This window comes from Symphalangus syndactylus, chromosome 10 (genome assembly GCF_028878055.3).
Source record: "Symphalangus syndactylus isolate Jambi chromosome 10, NHGRI_mSymSyn1-v2.1_pri, whole genome shotgun sequence".
NCBI lineage: Eukaryota > Metazoa > Chordata > Mammalia > Primates > Hylobatidae > Symphalangus > Symphalangus syndactylus.
Window position 1 is genome coordinate 92,961,934 of NC_072432.2, and position 24,125 is coordinate 92,986,058.

The 24,125-nt window shown below is 38.9% G+C and overlaps 1 protein-coding gene across 1 annotated transcript in view; it reads right to left on the reverse strand.

Annotated features, from left to right (window-relative positions):
- Nucleotides 1-278: 278 nt before the first annotated feature.
- The window catches only part of LOC134731566 (uncharacterized), a 33,385-nt gene continuing 9,538 nt past the window's right edge, over nucleotides 279-24,125 (reverse strand). The window contains exon 3 of the mRNA XM_063611015.1: nucleotides 279-2,055. Coding sequence (XP_063467085.1) covers nucleotides 1,538-2,055 — 518 coding nt within the window. The 3' untranslated portion in view covers nucleotides 279-1,537. The remainder of the gene's footprint in view (nucleotides 2,056-24,125) is intronic.

Consider the following 24,125-nt stretch of genomic DNA (forward strand, 5'->3'; position numbering starts at 1 on the left):
ATTAACAGGAATGAACAGAGTGCTAGGGAACAGAAATGGAAGCAGCTCGTTGTGAGGCTAGATAGGGCTCCATGATAGCTTTGGTACAGGGTTGGCCACCAGGTGGAGGATATCAGAAAAGTAATTTAGTCTCAGCAAATAGAGGTTGAGTTCTATATGGTATCAGATAAGCCATTCCTCAGCTTAATGGCTATGCTACAGAGCTATGTTGTGGGTTTTGGGGAAATGAGGTGAAATCAGACGCTTAAGAATCAGGAAGCAGTCAGAAATTGTCATGATTAGCTCCCAGAACTAATGCTTTATTCTTGTTTTGTTTTTTTATTAATTTTTGCATACAAAAACAATAAACATTTTCTAAAAATACATACAAACAAAAAGATGCGTATCAAACATATTAGGAAGGTTGCACATGGGAAGTCGGGGAATAGAAATGGGGGGGTGGGAGTTAAAATAAATGAGAGAGGGACTTTATATGGATCAGTGATAATAACTCAATCCTCTATTTGACAAAGAAGAGGGAGAAGGAGGAGGAAGAAAAAGAAAGTGGGATAAAGGATCAGAAAGGGAAGAAAATAGAAAAAATTAGAGTATGACTCCAGGGTAGACCTGTTTTGTTGTCACTGAGTTGGTTGGTTGGTTTGTCTGTTGTATTCTTCATGTTTCGCCAAGTTGGCCAGACTGGTCTCGAACTCCTAGCCCGAAGTGATCAACCCGCCTCGCCCCCCAGAGTGCCGGGACCACAGGCGTGAGCCACCACGTCCAGCCCCCACATTGCTTCTGGCCTCCGTGGTAGACCTCCCAGACGGAGCGGCCAGGCAGAGGAGCTCCTCACTTCTACCCAGACACAGGGCGGCCGGGCAGAGGAGCTCCTCACTTCCCAGACGGAGCGGCCAGGCAGAGACGCTCTTCACTTCTTCCAAGAAGATAGGTGGCCGGGCAGAGGCGCTCCTCACTTCCCAGACGATGGGTGGCCGGGCAGAGGCGCTCCTCACTTCCCAGACGATGGGTGGCCGGGAAGAGGCGCTACTCACCTCCCAGACGATGGGTGGCCGGGCAGAGGCGCTCCTCACCTCCCAGACGATGGGTGGCCGGGCAGAGGCGCTCCTCACTTCTTCCCGGACGGGGCGGCCAGGCAGAGGCGCTCCTCACTTCTTCCCGGACGGGGCACCCGGGCAGAGGCGCTCCTCACTTCTTCCCGGACGGGGCGGCCGGGCAGAGGCGCTCCTCACTTCTTCCCGGACGGGGCGGCCGGGCAGAGGCGCTCCTCACTTCTTCCCGGACGGGGCGGCCGGGCAGAGGCGCTCCTCACTTCTTCCCGGACGGGGCGCCCGGGCAGAGGCGCTCCTCACTTCTTCCCAGATGGGGTGGCCGGGCAGAGGCGCTCCTCACCTCCCAGACGATGGGAGGCCGGGCGGAGGCGCTCCTCACTTCCCAGACGATGAGTGGCCGGGCAGAGGCGCTCCTCACCTCCCAGACGGGGCGGCCGGGCAGAGGCGCTCCTCACTTCCCAGACGGGGTGGCCGGGCAGAGGCGCTCCTCACTTCCCAGACGGGGCGGCCGGGCAGAGGCGCTCCTCACTTCCCAGACGGTGGGTGGCCGGGCAGAGGCGTTCCTCACTTCCCAGACGGTGGGTGGCCGGGCAGAGGCGCTCCTCACTTCCCAGACGGTGGGTGGCCGGGCAGAGGCGCTCCTCACTTCCCAGACGGTGGGTGGCCGGGCAGAGGCGCTCCTCACTTCCCAGACGGTTCGTGGCCGGGCAGAGGCGCTCCTCACTTCCCAGACGGGGCGGCCGGGCAGAGGCGCTCCCCACCTCCCAGATGGGGCAGCGGCCGGGCAGAGGCTGCAATCCCAGCACCCTGGTAGGCCAAGGCAGGCGGCTGGGGGGCGGAGGCTGCCGCGAGGCCAGACCACGCCACCGCACTCCAGCCTGGGCAACACTGAGCACTGGGTGAGCGAGACTCCGTCTGTAGTTCCAGTAGCTCGGGAGGCTGAGGCGGGCAGAGCACTCGGCGTGAGGAGCTGGCGACCAGCGTGGCCAAGATGGCGAACGCGTGCCTGCAGGGAAAGGAGAAAAGGCAGGCAGCTGTGGCGCGCGCCGGCAGACCCAGGGAGTCCGCGGCGCGGACAGCAGCAAGCCGAGTAGATTGCAGCCTGGGCCTGAGAGGGAAAAGAAGAAAGAAAGGAAGGAAGGAAGGAAGGAAGGAAGGAAGGAAGGAAGGAAGGAAGGAAGGCAGGCAGGCAGGCAGGCAGGCAGGCAGGCAGGCAGGCAGGCAGGAAGGCAGGCAGGCTATTCTTGTTTTACAGAATAGTGCAGCCTCTCTAGACCGTTTTCAAAAACAAAACAAAAAAAACGCTGGTCTTGCAAGCTGATAATTACTTTGCTTTTGTGTGTATATGGAGTGTGTCTGCATATGTATGTGTGTGGAAGAGTCTAATGGAGAGAATTACTCAAATCAGATACAGTACGGGACATTTTAGTTACCAAGTCCAAGAAGGGAAGCAAGGTTAGAAGTCTGCAGACTTTGACTTTATTTTTTATTTATCTGAGGATAAATGGCAATATGGGGGCATAAGCTAACCTTTGCAAAAGTTATTGGTTTCTATATTATCAAAATTACTGAAATTATGTCATCTTACTAAACACATTTTAAAATGACATGTTTTGTCAAGTCATGGTACATTGTGATGTGACATTTTACTTTCTGCTTTATAAACACGAATGTAAGACAAACTTTAGATTGAAAAAAGAAATCATTCAAAAAGCCTGGGAAGATAACAGATACAAAGTGTTTGTACAATAAAAATACTTTTAAAAATCTAATTGAAAATAAACATTTTAAATACAGATAGTAAAAAATTTGATCTTCAAAAGGAAATATAAAATGTAACCCTGTCTTTCCCATTTCTATCCCTGTCAATTGTATTTACCCAAATGTAACTCCTGCTTTCAGTAGTATTTTTTCTGGGGACCTCACTGAAAAATATATGCATTATTAAACCATTTTTATAAATTGTATTACATAAATAGAAATTACATATTTATGTAATTTTTCATGCATGAGTTTATAGAATATGTGCTTTCTATACTTCTAATGTCATAGTGCTATTTCCATAATTGCAAATGTTTATACATGCAGTTTTATTATTATTAGTTTTATTTATTAGGTGCTAGTAGCTTTTAGCAACATACAGCCCAATTTATTTAAATATTAACCTATAAATGGACATTAAGTTGTTTCCAGATTATTTTATCTAATATGTACAATCACCAAATCACTAGCAGTGCTATTATTGGGCCAAAAGTTATATTACTATCTAGGAATTAACTTTTCTCTGAAGAGTAAATGCTGCCTATCAGCATAGGGCTTTCTAACCTTAAAAACTTCGAAAATATACTAAAGAAAATTGACTGAACTATACATTTTTTTCTGACATTGGCATAAGTATAAACCAAATTAAATATGATTTAAAACGATTGAGAAAAATATTTGCCAAAAGTAAAAATCAATATCCTTAATGGATAAGTAATCCCCAGCTTCATACTACACAGTCCCCTTGACTGGCAGCGGACAGCACCCCAAAGGTTGACAGCCTGAAAGCGTGGTTGATGGACTTTGTGTAGACTAGCCAGTAGGCAGTAGGTGTGTTTCTTGCTGGAAAATATAGAAGACAAAATCAAGGGAGCATAGAAGAGGTTCAAGCTTAGCAAAGGCAGGAGGGTCAAAAAGCCCTAAAAAGTAGCTCCAATAGGTCACATACATGAGAGTAAAGCCAGAGGAAGAGAATAAATATATAGTGTGAGGCCATGGTATAGTGTGAAGCCATAGCTGTATGTATTCCATTTGCTTTAGCCAGACTCTCCAAGAATACCTAGGTTTAAAGAAATAGGAAGGATCTATTCAAAAGAAGATTCAGCCTCTACAGAAATTTAATAAAACATGTTGAAATAGTGAAATGCATTTATTTTTCGCCTGTCAGTGTGTTATCTTCTCTATTGTTTACCTATTGCCTCAATCATTTACATAATAAAAAAACCCAAAAACCTAGTGGTTTATGAAACAACCATTTTTTTATTTCTTCTGGACAATTGAGTAATTTTGCTTGTCAGTATTAGCTGAGGTGGAAGTTCTGGTCTTGGTTGGGATTTACTCACAAAACTGGTGGTTTTTATAGTATTGGCTCATTTAGGATGTCCTTGGCTGTCTCCAGGATCTCATTCTTCAGTAGGGTTGCTTGGTCGTGTTATCATGATTACAGGAATTCAAGATAGGAACCAAGAATGCAAATATACTTCTTTGCTTACACCAAGTTGGTTACTATCCCAATGGCCAAAGCAAGTCACATGACCAAGTTCACGGTCAGAATAACTATCAAAGTCTGTGGCTACAGGGAAGCCTGAATAATTGGGACTATGAACGCAATCATCTACCACACATTCTCTCTTGCTTTTGGAACTTTTCCCATGACTGGAACATTTTTCTTTACTTACCCATCCCCAGATCAATGGCTATTCAACCTTTAGACCTCAACTTTACTGCCATTTCTTTTTTTTTTATTTTTTATTTTTATTATTATACTTTAGGTTTTAGGGTACATGTGCACAATGTGCAGGTTTGTTACATATGTATCCACGTGCCATGTTGATTTCCTGCACCCATTAACTCGTCATTTAGCATTAGGTACATCTCCTAACGCTATCCCTCCCCCCTCCCCTAACCCCACAACAGTCCCCGGAGTGTGATGTTCCCCTTCCTGTGTCCATGAGTTCTCATTGTTCAATTCCCACCTATGAGTGAGAACATGTGGTGTTTGGTTTTTTGTCCTTGCGATAGTTTACTGAGAATGATGTTTTCCAATTTCATCCATGTCCCTACAAATGACATGAACACATCATTTTTTACGGCTGCATAGCATTCCATGGTGTATATGTGCCACATTTTCTTAATCCAGTCTATTGTTGTTGGACATTTGGGTTGGTTCCAACTCTTTGCTATTGTGAATAGTGCCGCAATGAACATACGTGTGCATGTGTCTTTATAGCAGCATGATTTATAGTCCCTTGGGTATATACCCAGTAATGGGATGGCTGGGTCAAATGGTACTTCTAGTTCTAGATCCCTGAGGAATCACCACACTGACTTCCACAATGGTTGAACTAGTTTACAGTCCCACCAACAGTGTAAAAGTGTTCCTGTTTCTCCACATCCTCTCCAGCACCTGTTGTTTCCTGATTTTTTAATGATGGCCATTCTAACTGGTGTGAGATGGTATCTCACTGTGGTTTTGATTTGCATTTCTCTGATGGCCAGTGATGATGAGCATTTCTTCATGTGTTTTTTGGCTGCATAAATGTCTTCTTTTGAGAAGTGTCTGTTCATGTCCTTTGCCCACTTTTTGATGGGGTTGTTTGTTTTTTTCTTGTAAATTTGTTTGAGTTCATTGTAGATTCTGGATATTAGCCCTTTGTCAGATGAGTAAGTTGCAAAAATGTTCTCCCATTCTGTAGGTTGCCTGTTCACTCTGATGGTAGTTTCTTTTGCTGTGCAGAAGCTCTTTAGTTTAATTAGATCCCATTTGTCAATTTTGGCTTTTGTTGCCATTGCTTTTGGTGTTTTAGACATGAAGTCCTTGCCCACGCCTATGTCCTGAATGGTATTGCCTAGGCTTTCTTGTAGGATTTTAATGGTTTTAGGTCTAACATTTAAGTCTTTAATATATCTTGAATTAATTTTTGTATAAGGTGTAAGGAAGGGATCCAGTTTCAGTTTTCTACATATGGCTAGCCCGTTTTCCCAGCACCCTTTATTAAATAGGGAATCCTTTCCCCATTTCTTGTTTTTGTCAGGTTTGTCAAAGATCAGATAGTTGTAGCTATGCGGCATCATTTCTGAGGGCTCTGTTCTGTTCCATTGATCTATGTCTCTGTTGTGGTACCAGTACCATGCTGTTTTGGTTACTGTAGCCTTGTAGTATAGTTTGAAGTCAGGTATCGTGATGCCTCCAGCTTTGTTCTTTTGGCTTAGGATTGACTTGGCGATGCGGGCTCTTTTTTGGTTCCATATGAACTTTAAAGTAGTTTTTTCCAATTCTGTGAAGGAAGTCATTGGTAGCTTGATGGGGATGGCATTGAATCTATAAATTACCTTGGGCAGTATGGCCATTTTCACGATATTGATTCTTCCAACCCATGAGCATGGAATGTTCTTCCATTTGTTTGTATCCTCTTTTATTTCATTGAGCAGTGGTTTGTAGTTCTCCTTGAAGAGGTCCTTCACATCCCTTGTAAGTTGGATTCCTAGGTATTTTATTCTCTTTGAAGCAATTGTGAATGGGAGTTCACTCATGATTTGGCTCTCTGTCTGTTATTGGTGTACAAGAATGCTTGTGATTTTTGTACATTGATTTTGTATCCTGAGACTTTGCTGAAGTTGCTAATCAGCTTAAGGAGATTTTTGGGCTGAGACAATGGGGTTTTCTAGATACACAATCATGTCATCTGCAAACAGGGACAATTTGACTTCCTCTTTTCCTAATTGAATACCCTTTATTTCCTTCTCCTTCCTGATTGCTCTGGCCAGAACTTCCAGCACTATGTTGAATAGGAGTGGTGAGAGAGGGCATCCCTGTCTTGTGCCAGTTTTCAGAGGGAATGCTTCCAGTTTTTGCCCATTCAGTATGATATTGGCTGTGGGTTTGTTGTAGATAGCTCTTATTATTTTGAGATACGTCCCATCAATACCTAATTTATTGAGAGTTTTTAGCATGAAGGGTTGTTGAATTTTGTCAAAGGCCTTTTCTGCATATATTGAGATAATCATGTGGTTTTTGTCTTTGGTTCTGTTTTTATGCTGGATTACATTTATTGATTTGCGTATGTTGAACCAGCCTTGCATCCCAGGGATGAAGCCCACTTGATCATGGTGTATAAGCTTTTTGATGTGCTGCTGGATTTGGTTTGCCAGTATTTTATTGAGGATTTTTGCATCAATGTTCATCAAGGATATTGGTCTGAAATTCTCTTTTTTGGTTATGTCTCTGCCAGGCTTTGGTATCAGGACGATGCTGGCTTCATAAAATGTGTTAGGGAGGATTCCCTCTTTTTCTATCGATTGGAATAGTTTCAGAAGGAATGGTACCAGTTCCTCCTTGTACCTCTGGTAGAATTCGGCTGTGAATCCATCAGGTCCTGGACTCTTTTTGGTTGGTAAGCTATTGATTATTGCCACAATTTCAGAGCCTGTTATTGGTCTATTCAGAGATTCAACTTCTTCCTGGTTTAGTCTTGGGAGGGTGTATTTGTCGAGGAATTTATCCATTTCTTCTAGACTTTCGAGTTTATTTGCATAGAGGTGTTTGTAGTATTCTCTGATGGTAGATTATATTTCTGTGGGATCGGTGATGATATCCCCTTTTTCATTTTTTATTGCATCTATTTGATTCTTCTCTCTTTTCTTCTTTATTAGTCTTGCTAGCGGTCTATCAATTTTGCTGATCTTTTCAAAAAACCAGCTCCTGGATTCATTAATTTTTTGAAGGGTTTTTTGTGTCTCTATTTCCTTCAGTTCTGCTCTGATTTTAGTTATTTCTAGCCTTCTGCTAGCTTTTGAGTGTGTTTGCTCTTGCATTTCTAGTTCTTTTAATTGTGATGTTAGGGTGTCAATTTTGGATCTTTCCTGCTTTCTCTTGTGGGCATTTAGTGCTATAAATTTCCCTCTACACAGTGCTTTGAACGTGTCCCAGAGATTCTGGTATGTTGTGTCTTTGTTCTCGCTGGTTTCAAAGAACATCTTTATTTCTGCCTTCATTTCATTATGTACCCAATAATCATTCAGGAGCAGGTGGTTCAGTTTCCATGTAGTTGAGTGGTTTTGAGTGAGCTTCTTAATCCTGAGTTCTTGTTTGATTGCACTGTGGTCTGAGAGACAGTTTGGTATAATTTCTGTTCTTTTACATTTGCTGAGGAGAGCTTTACTTCCAACTATGTGGTCAATTTTGGAATAGGTGTGGTGTGGTGCTGAAAAAAAAAGTATATTCTGTTGATTTGGGGTGGAGAGTTCTGTAGATGTCTATTAGGTCCACTTTGTGCAGAGCTGAGTTCAATTCCTGGATATCCTTGTTAACTTTCTGTCTCATTGATCTGTCTAATGTTGACAGTGGGGTGTTAAAATCTCCCATTATTATTGTGTGGGAGTCTAAGTCCCTTTGTAGGTCACTCAGGACTTGCCTTATGAATCTGGGTGCTCCTGTGTTGGGTGCATATATATTTAGGATAGTTAGCTCTTCTTGTTGAATTGATCCCTTTACCATTATGTAATGGCCTTCTTTGTTGGTTTAAAGTCTATTTTATCAGAGACTAGGATTGCAACCCCTGCCTTTTTTTGATTTCCAGTTGCTTGATAGATCTTCCTCCATCCCTTTATTTTGAGTCTATGTGTGTCTCTGCATGTGAGATGGGTTTCCTGAACACAGCACACTGATGGGTCTTGACTCCTTATCCAATTTGCCAGTCTGGAGCATTTAGTCCCTTTACATTTAAAGTTAATATTGTTATGTGTGAATTTGATCCTGTCATGATGTTAGCTGTTTATTTTGCTCATTAGTTGATGCAGTTTCTTCCTAGCCTCGATGGTCTGTTGGAGTTTGCTAGAGGTCCACTCCAGACCCTGTTTGGCTGGGTGTCAGCAGCAGTGGCTGCAGAACAGCAGATTTTCGTGAGACCACAAATTCAGCTGTCTGATAGTTCCTCTGGAAGTTTTGTCTCGGAGGAGTACCCGGCCGAATGAGGTGTCAGTCTGTCCCTACTAGGGGGGTGCCTCCCAGTTAGGCTGCTCAGGGGTGAGGGACCCACTTTAGGAGGCAGTCTGTCCGTTCTCAGATCTCCAGCTGCGTGCTGGGGGAACCACTACTCTCTTCAAAGCTGTCAGTCAGACAGGGACATTTAAGTCTGTGGAGGTTCTTGCTGAGTTTTTGTTTGTCTGTGTCCTGCCCCCAGAGGTGGAGCCTACAGAGGCAGGCAGGCCTCCTTGAGCTGTGGTGGGATCCACCCAGTTCGAGCTTCCTGGCTGCTTTGTTTACCTAAGCAAGCCTGGGCAATGGCGGGCGCCCCTCCCCCAGTCTCGCTGCTGCCTTGCAGCGTGATCTCAGACTGCTGTGCTAGCAATCAGCGAGACTCCGTGGGCATAGGACCCTCCGAGCCAGGTGCGGGACACAATCTCCTAGTGTGCTGTTTTCCAGGCCCATTGGAAAAGCGAAGTATTAGGGTGAGACTGACCCGATATTCCAGGTGCCATCTGTTACCCCTTTCTTTGACTAGGAAAGGGAACTCCCTGACCTCTTGCACTTCCCGAGTGAGGCAATGCCTCGCCCTGCTTCGGCTCGTGCACAGTGCGCTTCACCGACTGTCCTGCACCCACTGTTTGGCACTCCCTAGTGAGATGAACCTGGTACCTTAAACTGAAATGCAGAAATCACCTGTCTTCTGTCTCGCTCAGGCTGGGTGCTGTAGACCGGAGCTGTTCCTATTCGGCCATCTTGGCTCCACCTTTTACTGCCATTTCTTAACAAAGTCTTCCCTGCCCCTCCTAGATTGGGTTGCATGCCATCACTGTGTGCTTTTACAGTCCCCTGCATATCTTCTGCCGTATGACTTACTGACTTAGAAACTCTATGAGGATGGGGCCCATAGCTTGGCTTTAATATTATTGGTTATTTTAAATGCATTTTCAGGAGGCTGTCAGCTTATACAAAATTCTACAGTATGTCCTAAATATATCTAAATCACATTTTAGTATAAAAATTAAATAACCTCAAGTAATTAAATGGTTTCCTTTATTTAACATGTATATAAAATTAAAATTGTCAAAATGTAAATGTAAAGTACTAAATATCAAGTGGATGGTCAAAACACATTTTATGGATCAAAAGATTTTACTAGGTCAGAAAAAAATCTGTCATATTCTGCACAGAGATTATTTGTTCTCTCTCTTAACCTTTAACATGAATTATGTTGTATCTACATCTACATTAGATAAGTAAAAATGTGTGTGAAGATTCTACTGATGTGCCTCTGATGAGTTGAGGGTGTGTGGGTTAGAGAACAGCTTTCCTTGTCCTGCATTTTAGGGTAGAATGCGCACATTGACCATGCTGGCCATGAATGATTAATGCCGAGGCCTCTAAAGTGATTTGTTTGAAAAAGTAGCTGGATTTTTTTTTTTTTTTAATCAGCATTTAGGAACTTGATCTCTGTGAAACACAAGCCCCAAACTAGCTACTCAGGAGAGCAAAAGACAGGAGGAAGAACTGGACTTTTTTTCTCTTTTCCATCATATAACTCATGGTGAAAGCTAACTTTTTTTGGCCTTGAGGGAGACAATAAAACTCATCACATAGACTTTAAATAGAAAACTGGGGGATTTAGGTTAACTGTAAAGACAAATTGCTTGAGAAAGAGGTCAATAAACTCAAAACATATTGAAAGGAGTTTGAACAATTTCTTTCCTAGAGGTCCTTAAAAACGAAATAGATTTTTTAAAAATGTGTTTGGGAGTTCTTAATCTTAAGCTGGATAAATATCTTTTCAGACCAATACGTACACTTTTGAGTACTATAGTTTTACCATTTTTTATTCCAAATCTCTAAGGTTAGAGAAGTGTTCTACAGTGTAGCTGGGATGTGTTTTAATTCAGTATGGTAAGACAGTAGACATGGAAATAATTGTCATAAAGGAAAAAGATTATACTTACAGATCCTAGAAAAAGAAAACACACCATTCTATGCAGGGCTGCATGGGAAAGCAACAGCGTCTGTTAGAAGGCAGAAGAGGGAGAGGGAGAGCATGGCCCGAGGTTTTATTGGGGTTTTTACGGGAAGAAATGGGTAAGGCAGGGTAAGTGCACTGAGTAAGCTTAGTACAGGCTAGTTTGAAAGAGTTTAACAGGCTCTGGGCTATAGGGGTGGAAACTACTTTCCAGTACTTTATCCTGGGGCGATTTAGGGCAGAGAGAATATTGGCTTGGTGTGAGGTAATTTGATAAAGGAGATGGTTGGGTGTGTGGGCTCTGGATTGGTTGGTGTGCTTATGAAATGCACACTCAAAGTGGAGTAATTTTTCATCTCTATGAATAAGCTAGCCTGAGGAGAGGGAGTCTCTACAGGATTAAGGCCCTAAATACCAGAATATGAAGAATACAATATAGGAAATATAGTCAATATAGAAGAAATATAAGAAAATGAACAAGCAAACATAATTAATGTGAGAGAAAGTCAAAATCAGACTCACAAATTATGTAGAAAATAATTGTCTTTTTCCTTTCCAATTTTAACCCTTTGGCTTTTAAAAATTATTGGATGTTTTCACTATGTAACTCATTTACAATGCCTATAGGAAAGAAGCATTAGTTCTCTAATTCAAAATATTAGTATAGTTTAAAATTTGTTGTATATTTATGTTAGGCAAGTCTTCATGTACCTGACATTTTGTATGTTGATAAGAGTCCTAGCAATAATATTTCACCATGAAATAATTTTAATATTAGGGCTTTGGCTGTGTTCTCTGGCCTTCCCTTTACATCATGAAGTCTAATGTTTATTATTTTTTCAAATTTTGGTGGCAGAAACATTTTTTTAAGATAAATCTCTTCATGAAGACTCTTCAGTGGGGCTATAGTAGGATTCAGAAGAAACGTGTTACCATCATTATTCTGCCACAAAATCAACTAGGAAATTTTTAAGACATTCAATTTCCTTTTATCTCTAGTTTACTAATCTGTTAAATGAAATACAGTAGTTTCATCTCTGACATCATGTTATGCTACCTACCATATTGCATAGATCAGTTCTGAAATGTTATGTTTGGATATTTGGCTGAAAACCATAGGGAAACAGATTTTGACTCACATAAGAAAAAATCTTCTCAGCTGGACCCCTGTGGTTTGTGAGTTCCTGAAACACACTGGAATTAGTCAATCCAAGGATGAGTATGCTTTCCACAAGGATATGGTAGGAATCAAAATTTAGGTAGGTGGTTTGACTATAAGAACTTGTCTCATTTCAATTTATTCATTAAATTAATATTTCCAGATAACAATGATGCATTCCAGTATGGACCTACTATAGCGTTGCATAGTTCATCGTATCAATTAATACTTGAGAATATTATATAGTCTTCTAATGTTCCTTAATTATTTAGTACTTGTAGTCTTCATCTCCCCAGCCAGATTATGAATTACAGATTCTAAGAATAATCATGCCTATGTATCTTGACAGACATCCACTATATAAACACTGCTTGAACTGAAATAGTTACATAAATCTTTGACAAAGCTTTAAGCGGCTACTTCATAATTTAAAAAGTAATTTTCCCCACTGATTCTGGAACTATCACTTTCACCTTCCTTTGTATTTCCTCAAGGACACAATCTCTATTAAAAAAAAAATCACCCTCCTTTACATAAGTTGCTTGCTCCAAGTAATCAACTCACTTCTCTCTTGGTCTATTGAACAATATTACAATAGTCAATTACCCCAAGGAGTAACATTTTTTAACAGTATGTTTTTCTCTTGGACCTTTCAGAGTAAAGATAAGTCATTTAAGTTTTATTTTGTTTTCATTAACCCTCTTTAATTGCAAAAAGCCCTGCTATAACATTAAAAATAAGTCCAGATGTACTGTGTGTACTCCAAATGGAGGTATAAATAATAACTTTGAATATTTTTAGATGGTCTCCATGCATGAAAGCATGGCCTTGATATAACATAATTTGTGTGGATTGCCATATAAAAATGAATTGCTTTTTTAAGTAATGAGATACAATTTTTCCCATAGTTACCAGCTCATTAAATGCCTGATGGATTTAATTTTGTAAAATTTACCCTCAGTCCTGACATTGTAAAAGTTATTTTATCATTTATTTTTGATTTATAAAAATAATATTTTGAATATTTTCCATTTAAAACTGTTAGACCATGAAGATAAATCAAAGTATGCATGCCCACTTAAAAATTCCAGTCTCTCTTCAAAAGTTAACCTCAGTATTGTTATTATTTCCTACATAACTTGAGAGACATAAATACATATAGAGAAGTATTTTGTATATATTCGAAAAAATGTTGAAATTTTTTTCATAACTTTATTTCCTACAAATCTTGAAGAATTGTTTCACATCACAATATGATATTGTTGTGTTCCTTTTTACTGCTGCATCGTATTTCAACATTTGGGTATACCATAGGTTAGTTAGATATCCCTATGGATAGAAATTTCTCTTGTTTCTTTTTTTTATTCTGTTGTGTTTGCTGTCTTTTACGTATATGCATAATCATGTAGGATGGATAACTACTAGATTTCTGGGTTACACTTTCTAAATGTTAATAGAGCTGGCCAATGTGGCTATGTATGAATTAAAGTTGCATCATCAGAGTATGAGTACACTTTTTTCTACTTGCTCAGAAACACTTGATGTGGTCTATCATTTTTGCTCATCCAGTGAGCAAAAATAACACAATATAACTCAGTTCACATTTTTTCCTCTGTGAATTTACTGATAATAAAATTTGTTTGCCTAACCTCTACCTTTTTGACGGAATATATTTTCTTTATCCATTTAACGTATCTTCCCCTTTTTTTTCATTTACTTTAGAACTTTATTTAAGATTTATTTAGTCATGTCGACATTTTAAAGTTAGGGATACATAAAATTATAAACCTTATGCTCCATAAACTTTGCACTTAATATTTTGTCATTGAAAGCTTTTCTGATGCCAAGGACATAAACAAATTGGCCTATATTTCAGTTTAATATTTCTATATTTCATTTCAAAATTTTTTGTTTAGATGTTAAATCCATTGAGAGTTAAGTTTTTGAAAACAAAATAACAGTCTAACTTTATTTTTCTTCACATAGATAGGTTATCAAACAATTGTGATTGAGTAGTCTTTATTTTACACACTGATGTAAAATGTAATTTTTATTATTAATTAAATTCAAATATATAAATATGTTTCTTCACCTTTATCCTATTTCATTGATATTTGTCTGCTATTCACCAAAAACCAGATTAGTGTGTAAATTTTATTATTTTATAGCCTGTTTTAAATTTTGGTAGCGCAAATTCTTTCTCATTTTTCTCTTCAAATCTTTTCTGGCTCAGATTGAATTTTTTTATAAAGTTGGACATCGATTTGATAAGTTTTGTTTTAAAAGATGTTTGAATTATTGTTGAGTTTTCATGGAGAAAAAATTGATCTCTTTAAAATATTGAGTATTTTTCCTAGTCATGTTCTGCATCTCCGTTATTTTGTGCCTTTCTAATGTCCTTCAGTTGAGATTTATATCCTTATTAGATCTTTCTTTTTAGATGTACTACAATGAGTTTTTCAGAAATATATTCTGTTGCTACTTTAATCGGATTCCTTTTGAATAATACATTTTTGATTGATTCTTGTTAATACTATATAGGAAACTAGCCAATTATATGTTTATTCTGAAGCAAGTGAGTTGGCTGAAGTCTTGCATTCGTTCTATTTTATTCAACACACTATTCTCCTGGATTTGCTAAATAGAGTATTATATTTAAGAAGACTAATACTTTCAAATATTTATGCCTGTGTGTTTTTGTCTGTTTTTGATCTTACTGCATTGGCGTGTGTCATGGTGGCATGTGCCATCTCCTTGACAGTTTCGGAATTTTTAATAAATCCTAAGTTCACCTTTTCCATAACAGGAGTCTTAACAGGAATTCTGGAACTTGCCATTGGTTCATATATATTCTCTGCTCTGGAATCTGTTTCTGAAGGTTTGGTAGAACTTGTCAATAATAACTTGAATTTTCATTCATGGTTTGGGGAGCATTTAACCATAATCTTTTATTTTCCATAGTGAGTACCTTGCTTATTCTTCATGAGATAAATTTTGAATTTGGTATTTTTTAAAAAAGATTCTAGATAGAATTTCAAATTTATTGTTGTAAAGCTATGAAAGGTACTTAAGTTAGAAAAAAATTGTATATTGTTAGGTCTTCCGTTTAATTTCTAAATTGTTTGTTTCTTTCTTTTTTTTCCTTGATCAAATTTGCAAGATTATCTGTAGTATCTAGTGATGCACAAGAGCTGGCTTGTATTCCATGAGGCCTCTATCACATCCTTCTTTATTTCCTTCCTTTTTATTTTCTCTTTTTGCCCCCAAAATCTTTTACCGTTCTCACCTTCCTTTTATCCTATTCCTTATTATTTTCTTCCTGTCTGTGTGGGAATATGGGACTTAGTTGGGCTGAATAGCTTCTAAAACATCCTTCTTCCCTACATTAAAAAGGATTTCTAACAAGTCTCTAAGGTTAAATATATAGAAATTTGTAAATAATGTGTCACATTTTCCATGTGATTTTAGAACTTTTAAAGAATTAATGGGTTGCAAGTTTTTTGAACTGTTCCAAGTCAATAAAAATAATTATAATTCTTAGTTTAATTATCCTCAAAATAGATATTTAAATTCTAATTTTTTCATTTTCTTTTTCTCTTATCTCTCTAGCTGATTATTTTTATCTATTTCAAAGAAATGGCTTATTATCTTGTATTTCAGCATCTCTGTTAATATTTCTTTATTTTTCTATTGGAATTTAACCCACAAATTGTTTAGCTAAAATTTAGGGCTGTCTTGCTATCATTACCCCAGTAATTATTTTGTTCTTATAAACCCCAGACATCTTGATTTGTTACAAATATTGAAATCCCAATTTGGAAAAAGGAATTCATTTTAGAGAAAATGCAACTGTCAAAATCTCACCTCTAAAACACGTTAAATTTAATCTGAAAACTCAAATAAACTAACAAATGAACAGAACTTTTTCTCCCCCCATTATATAAGTGAGAAGTCTTCAAAATATTCTGCATATTTCTGAATTTCTACCTTTAAAATTTGCATGATGAAGAAGATATGTAATGTATTGTTTATAAATCTTATACTGATATGCAACAGATAAAGGGTTTTAATGTTTTCATAATGAAATGTATTATTCACCTTCTAAAATTGTTAGCATTATGCACATTTTAGTAAAAGGCAATTCTAATGAGTTTATTTATTTATTTATTTATTTTTACTTTCCAAGAGCAAAGAAATTGTTTAACATGGTAATGAAATTATGAAAATATGCTTAACACAGGTAATATGTGTAGAGGTTAAAATAACACATCATTTTTATCTGAAGCTTTAAGTATCTCAGAAAAGAACTAAGTATTAATATCACACAATCTCACACAGAGTAATACCACTTATAAAGAGCTTTTCTTTTATGGTAAAATTATTTCTAAAAAATATTTTGGGATATTTAACCCTAAGTTTGCCTTGTGCATATAAGCATATTGACTCTGTGCACAATTTAAAAAATTCTTTCTTACCTCCTTTCTATAATATGGTTCAAATAAGTCTTTCTTAAATTCCAAAATGATCTCAAGGACATTCAAGTAATAAGGCCAAATTGTGTAAGCCAACAGATTCTTTCTAGAGTCATGGTTATGTTATCTGATTTTCTACTGATATTGTCTAGCTTTGTAAAAGCTTTTTATGTTAAGGGAGATGGTTCTCTTCTCATTACTTCCCTTAGGCTATGTTGTTATTTTCAGAGAACTTGGAGCCACTCACTAGTTCTCAGAAAGTTTCCACTCTGGGCTCTTGGGGGAGGCCCCATGTTTGTTGCTAACCCATCTCACCCTGCCAACAAAAAAGAAAATAGTGACTGCGTGATAATTTGCATGTTATCAGCATGTAGTCAGTAATTCTCAGAATTTTTCGTGGCCATGATCAGAATTACCATCCTCAGCATGAGGAATGGTAAGACTAATATTAGATCACCTTTGGGGTGGTAAATAAATAGTGGATGAAAGGTGGAAACATATGGAGAGCTGTTCAAAATTGTACCAAGGGAATCAGAACTTGTTATATTGACAAAAATAATCAAATACATATAATCTAGGAGAGATAATATAATACTAGAATATTTCAGAACCACAGTGGCCACTTTGAAATGGCAAATATAAAGGACACATTCTTACTGAATCAAATGCTCAAAGGAATTATTTTTTGAAACTCCTTTAAAGACTGAACAATGTTGCCTTAGCAACTGAAGAAAAAATATATTGGACACATCTGTTGTTTATCCTGCATCATTTCAAAATACAATTTGGTTGTACTGGCATGCAAAGTGATCCTTAATTTAATGAATATATACAGTTTTCACAGATTTGCTATAAAAAGATCTATTTAAATTAGTTTTCAAGATTGTAGACTGCTAGGTGTAGAAAATAAATATCCACTGTTAATGGAATATATTAACATAATAACAGCCTGATTAAAACTGAAATGTTTATATGATAAAATCTGACCCACAAAAACAGCAAAATCACACTTACTTCCCACACTCAGTCTATGATATCAATAAAACATGTAAAGGGATATATTAGCATTTACTTAGTCATATTAATTATTTACCAAGCTTCATGCCATGTACTTCAATGACCCAATTAACATATTATAATAGCTTTAGTCCTCTTTAGAGCTGAGTAGACCTCATCAGGTGAAGCCTTGTTAAAATTAAAGATGCACCTCAATTTAAGTGAATCTGAAATAAGAAAATTTGATCTTAACTAATATGTTTATCTTACAGGATGAAGACTAGGAGCTATTAGTGGCCTTACCTAAATGAACTCACAGTCTAACTATCCCCAGGGATGTGGATTGTATATATTTTATTCATAAGATTACAGAGAGAAAAGAGAGACTTAGAGAGGTGATACAATTTTCCCAACATTACAAATCTATCAAAAGGCATTGATTGTCCTTTAACCCCAGGGACTCTGTCCCTACCTTCATTCTTTCCAGCATCTATCCATTTTGACAAGTTTTGTTTTTGAAGTTGAGTATTTAATGCACTCACTCACATTAATTGTAATTTCAGGTATAGTTTATTTTAAATACATTACACTACTGTTTGTTTTCTATTGCTCTCACTTGTTTGATATTTTCTTTTCTCTTTTTTCCACACTGCTTTGCATTTGATTTATTATTCTAATTTTTTTGCCTTCGTTAACCTTAGAAGTGATACATTCGTTCAATTTTCTTTAGTTATTATTTTAGGAATTACGGCATTTATCCTTTACTTAGCAAAGTTTAATGTGTTTTGGTACTTTTGCTCCATTACCAGATAATGGATCTATTTCTATTGTTTGTTATTTCTATAGTTCTCGTTTCATGGTGCTTAATCTCTTCACAGTGTTATGCAATCTTTGGGGTGTCATTTTTCTGGCCAGAAATCTGCATGGCCAGTGACGCCTTTGCCTGAGTTTTGCTTCAGCCCACTGGGCTTATTTCACTCACTCAGTCTGACAGGTTGTACTTGGATCACACTACCAGCCTTTGTCCTATGCCGGCTAAGGGCGAGTCAGGCATGGAATGGTGAGGGGTGTGTGAACAAGCATGGGTTATGGCCACTGGGCCCAATCAGACATACCGAGTGCTGCAGAGGGGTGTGCAGCTCCTGTTGCCGGCAGGAGTGCTGGTTCTTTGTGAGGCTGTGGCCAGGCTAGGCGCACCACAAGGAGCTTCAACAGTGACCTGGGGAATACAGAGGAACGCAGAAACTTGGAGATGCCAGGAACCGCAGGGCCCTAAAGAGGGGTCACAGCCTTGGTTCGGAGAGTGCCCAGATGTGGTTCTCTGAAGGGCTGCAGTTCTTCCTTCCCAGTCTTCACCCACAACGTGGCAAGCAAGGGTCATGGTTCAGCCCTTTTTGTATTACAGCTCTTTTAGCCTCACCATTCAGTTGGTCCAGAGTTTTGGTCCTGCCACCAGAAAGAATGAGGTATGCAGACAAGTGGCAGCTGAGCAAGATGAAGAGGAGCTTTATTGAGTGATAGAACAGCTCAGAGGAAACCCACAGGGGTCAGCTCCTTTCCACAGCCCGGGTGTCCCAACGAGTGTTCAGCTCCTAGCAGAGACGGTAGCTCCTTTCTGCTAGGCAAGTCATTCCAACAAGTGTTCAGCTATCAGCAGAGAGGGAAGCTCCTCTCTGCAGCTGGTCATCCCATCGTCTGTGCAGCTCTCGGCAGAGAGGAGGCCCTAGAATGGGTTGTCCCTCTCTGCAGTCGGTCATTCTGACGTCTGCTCAGCTCTGGCTGAGCCGCTGTTATGGACTTCAGAGGGGAGGAAGTGTGTGCAGTTGGGTCCATGGGCAACCACGGGCAGACCAGGAAAGGGCATCACATGTCCCCAGTCTGCAGCCTGGCCCCAGCCTTCACGCCGTCCATGGCCTGAAGGTGGGCCCTCACTGGAGACAACAACCTTCTGCCCAGGAACCTGTCTGACTGCTGCTGCCATTCATGGCACCCAGGCTGTAGGTGCCATGGGGTGCCTGCAGGCCAGCGCTGAGCTGCTCTCAGCTCCCCATTGGCATCCCTCCTTTGCTCATTGGTGCCCAAAGTCTGGAGGAGGCTGATGTAGCGGGCTGGCATGTCAACAGTGCCTCCAGCGTGTGCACACCCAGCCAGGCTGTGACAGCCCTGGGCTTGGCCCAATTTTGCTTCAAGATTGGAACGAGTGCCGACATCAGGGAAAAGCCAGGCAGTGGGAACAAGAAATTCCAAGCCCGTAAGGGCAGAGGGGGACTTCCTGGGCCCCCTAGAGTGTAGAGATGCCTGGGTCCACAGTCACGGTTTGGGTGGATGCAGCTGCACGGGCAGGACAGGGGTGTGGGGGTCCTGCCTGCTCTGTGGAGCAGGAGGCCCAGGTCGCAGCATGGTTTGAGCAGCTGCAGTTGCACCCGGGAACCCTGGGTTCCCACCTGCTCCCAGGCCCCGAGAGCACAGGGATACCCGGTCTGCAGCCATGGCTTGGGTGGCTGCAGCGGCGGCACCCAGGGGGCTCCTGCTCCAACTTGGAAAGTCTGGGGCTCACTCTTCTCCAGCTCCTGCAGGCTCCATGGAGCATGCAGCCCCAGCCATGTCTCCCTGCTGCAGCTGGTGTGATGGCAGCTGCCACTCCAGACTGCCCGCTGCTGCCATCGATAGACTTGATTATTTTTCATTTCATGCCAAACATTGTATTTGAAAAATTATTTACAGTATTAACTTGAGGCCTAAGATGATATTAGCCTCCTCGCAGAGGGCTTTTGTTTGCTTATGCATGATACTTATAGTAACTACACCACCTGGGGATCTCTGTAATCCAATTTTAATAAGTGAAGTAATTCCAAGTTGGGATGCAATCAATCCCTATGTGGTCTGATAGATCGCTAATGTGTAACCCTTCAGCTCCTATCCTGAGCATGAGAGTTTAGAAACAAACCTCTCGGCTGCTTTGTACTCACATTTTTCTCCCTAGCCTCATGAACCTGCTCAGCCATTCAGCCTCCCTCCTGCCTCTGGAATAATGAAGTCCCAAAAGGAACATGCTCTCAAATACTTGAATTACATCCCTGAATTCCCATCGTCTCTCATACTTTAGCCCAATAATTCTATATGATGGCCATTTTAGCTTGCTATTTTCTATAAGCTTAGACATATAATTTTTAGAGTGCCTTTTCTAGTTATTCTCACTGGAAATATCTGTCTGAATTAACTAGTCCATGAGTACAGGAAGTCTTGTTTTGCAATTCTGCTATGATTCTAAGTTTAAAGAAATACTATTTCTATTTGTTTTTCAGAAGCACATCTGGCAAATAAATGTAGATTCCCATAATTCAACCTTTTCTCTCAAGTTTATGTTGCTAATAGAATAAAAAAGAAGGTACTGAACAATCAACTGAACAACTTAAAAAATGTTATTCAGAATAGATTCTGATTCTACAATGTATGTGAGCATTTAAAAATATGGCTTTACAAATAAGTAAGTTTGTTGAGGAATAGAGTTTAAAGAAGATCCCTATATGAGGCCTGAGTAGTAGTATTATAGAGCTTGAAGTGAGAAGAATTAGCAGATTACGTATGCTCTTATAAAGATAGATTTTATTCTAATGCAGTGGAAAACCTTGATGGATTTTAAGCAGAGCAGAGACAAGATCCAATATATACTAAAAAATCAAAATGAAAAAATTATTTTGGCTGCTATGTATAGTATTTATGGCAGTGGGGATGGAGGATGCTAGATTGAATGATGGAGACCAGTTAGCAAGAATTATAGGAATCTTGGTGAGAGATGGCAGTGGCTTACACTAGACAGTGGCTGTCGATAGGAATGGGCATACTTGAGATTTTTTAAATGAGGGAATATATTAGATCATTTCATTTTCTTCATGCCTCTCCTTGGAGTACTTTCCCCTGCTCATGGATGGCAATATCATTACTACTCTTGAAGACCTTATAAAGTAATTTCAAAAGTTCTAAGGCTGAGGTAGTTTGTCATCATTCTGAGCATGCACAGCTTTTCATTTATATTTGCTTTGTGGTACTTTCTGTGTATTTTGCTTACTCTTGGTTATGTTTGTGTTCTTTACTATGGAGAAGCTATTCAAGGATAATGTTGCTAGTTTCACATTTGCATATTAATGGTGTTTGGCATAATGGCTGGCACAAAATAAGTGCTCAGTAAATGTCTTCTAAGTGATAACTTCTTTATGTATTTGTAAATATGTCACTGTTTTGATCTTTGCCCCTTTGAATGTCTGAATTAATGAGGCTTGTCTCTTCTTGGAAGAACAGAATATTTTAAATAAGCAATTCATTGCAGATTTATATGTAGAAACATACTTGTCACATTACATTTTTTGAAGAAAATGAGTAACGAAGTTAGATATATTGTTAAATAAAAAATGATCATTAAGAATAATTTTAATGTGGCAGTGATGAAGTTAGACAGATTCAGTTTGGTTTTAGAATGCAAACTCCCTTCAGATCTAGAGCTATTTTGTGGGACAGCTGAAGGGAAGAATTGTAAACAACCATGGAAAAACATGTATTTGTTTCCAAAATCCAGATAAAGGTATTAGGCCCAGTGTATTATTTTATGCTTGAATAGTTAGAAAAACTGTGGTTTGGATATAAAATTAATGTAAAATATTTTTTAGCTCAGATTTTATTTTAAATTTTTATAATATTGTTTTAAAAAAGTCTTTACCTATATAACACATATACAGAAGTTTAAAATAAAATGCATTCACATTTCATTATATATGTGTGTGTATATATATATATAATGTATGTATGTATATATATATACATACACACACATTATATGTGAAATAGAACGTATATTAAATATGTATATGTGTGTGCATTTTTTCTTTTTCTCTTTGCCTCAATTAGTTCTTACTATCTATAATTTTGAAAACTACAAGCTGAAGTATGCTGTGATTAGTTTTTTTCTTATGAAAGGCTATATAACTTATTTTTGTATAGACACTGACCCAAATGCTCTCCAGTAAGAATTAGAATATATTTCTTTAAATTCCAAATACAGCCTTTGCTCCTTATTCCAGGAACCCAGTTGTTCTGAAAGCTGAACTGGCTTGAACAATACTTTATCGCAGGTAAGACAATCTTCACTCATTGATTTAAATTGTTTATGAATTCCCCTGTTGGCTTGCTTCTTTATTTATTTATCTGTTTGTTTGTTTTATAGTTTCTGAAGGACCTATCAAGATTCCCGTAAAGATTTACCCAATGAAACTAACCAAAATAAGTTGTTCAGTAGAGACATCTCATGGACATTTGGTGCCCAGGCTTCTTTCTTGATCTCTGAGGTGATTTTCAGATAGAAAAATCTAAAAAGGGTGATAGAGCTGTTGCTTTCCTTCCATCTATTTCTAGTGTATTTCTTCTTTGTACAGATCTGGATTGGTTTTGTCTTAGGTATCATGTGAGTTTACCCCACTAACATTATATTTGGGTCTGCCTTTACTCTGTGTTTTGTTTATAGAACTTCAAGAAAACCCCAGCGCCTGCACATACTCGTTTGTAACTGTATCACGGGAATGATTTTAGTCCGGTCACACTTGGGTGTTTGAGACTGTCTGTGTTTAGGGATCTATTACCTCTTTGTGCCTTTGTGCTGACTGTGTCATGCTTACGAAACATTTCAAAGCCAAAATCAATTCTTTTCTTCAGAAAGAGCTCACACTCCTGGCAATTATTGTTCCTTTCTGCCATTTTTATTTCAAAATACTGTCACTCTGGTTACAATTATCGTCAAAACTGTAACCATTTTTCTCATCTTTGGGTGTCTCCTCTGATACCTGCTATTGATATTGACCCTCCCAAATTCAGAGTGCAGGTTTCCAGGTGTCAGTTGACTTCATGGTCATGAACAGATGCTTCTCAAAGTATCAGGGGACTGTATCAGGGCCCCCAGGAGACCTTTGGTCAAGAAACAGATGACTCATTGAAAGCAGCCTGCTCAGCCAAGTCTTGACAGTAAAGACTTAATTATGTAGGATAGATTATAACTAATATGAGAGAAATTTAATTATAGGTAATGTTACATTTTCTGATGGATATATTATAAAACAATATTCTTTCTCCTTGGCTTATTTTTAGCACACAGATTAACAGGTCATATTTGTGCAAACTGAAATCAACAGCCTCTTTAAATGGTGCCTTTCCCCAACTAACCTCAGAATTTGAGAGAAAACATCCTATAGGAAAATTTTAATATAATTTTTAATCTAATGATCATCATCACAACTTAAAAATGGTTCATCTATAAAAAATAGTAACCATATATTGATTATCTTTGTCTTCAATACTAATCAGATAAATGGTCAAATATTATTAAAAAAACTTTTTGTAGCAATGCAGTTATTTGCATACATTCAATAACATTTCTATCAGTTTTTCCATCAGAATTTGATTTAACAAACCAAGATGTATAAACAGGACCATTCCAGAAGTTATCATTTAACAGTAAATTTCATTACAAAAAGTAGATTAGAAGTTACCAAGGGCTGGTGGGAAGGGGGAATTGGCAGCTGTTGCTTAATGGATAGAGTTTGTGTATGGGGCTGTGAAAATGTTTTGGAAATAGATCCTGGTGATGGTTGCACAATACCGCAAATGTAATTAATGCCACTGAATTGTACTCTTAAAAACACATAGACACAGAGAGTAGAATATTCTTTGCCAGGGGCTAGAAGAGGAGGCGGAA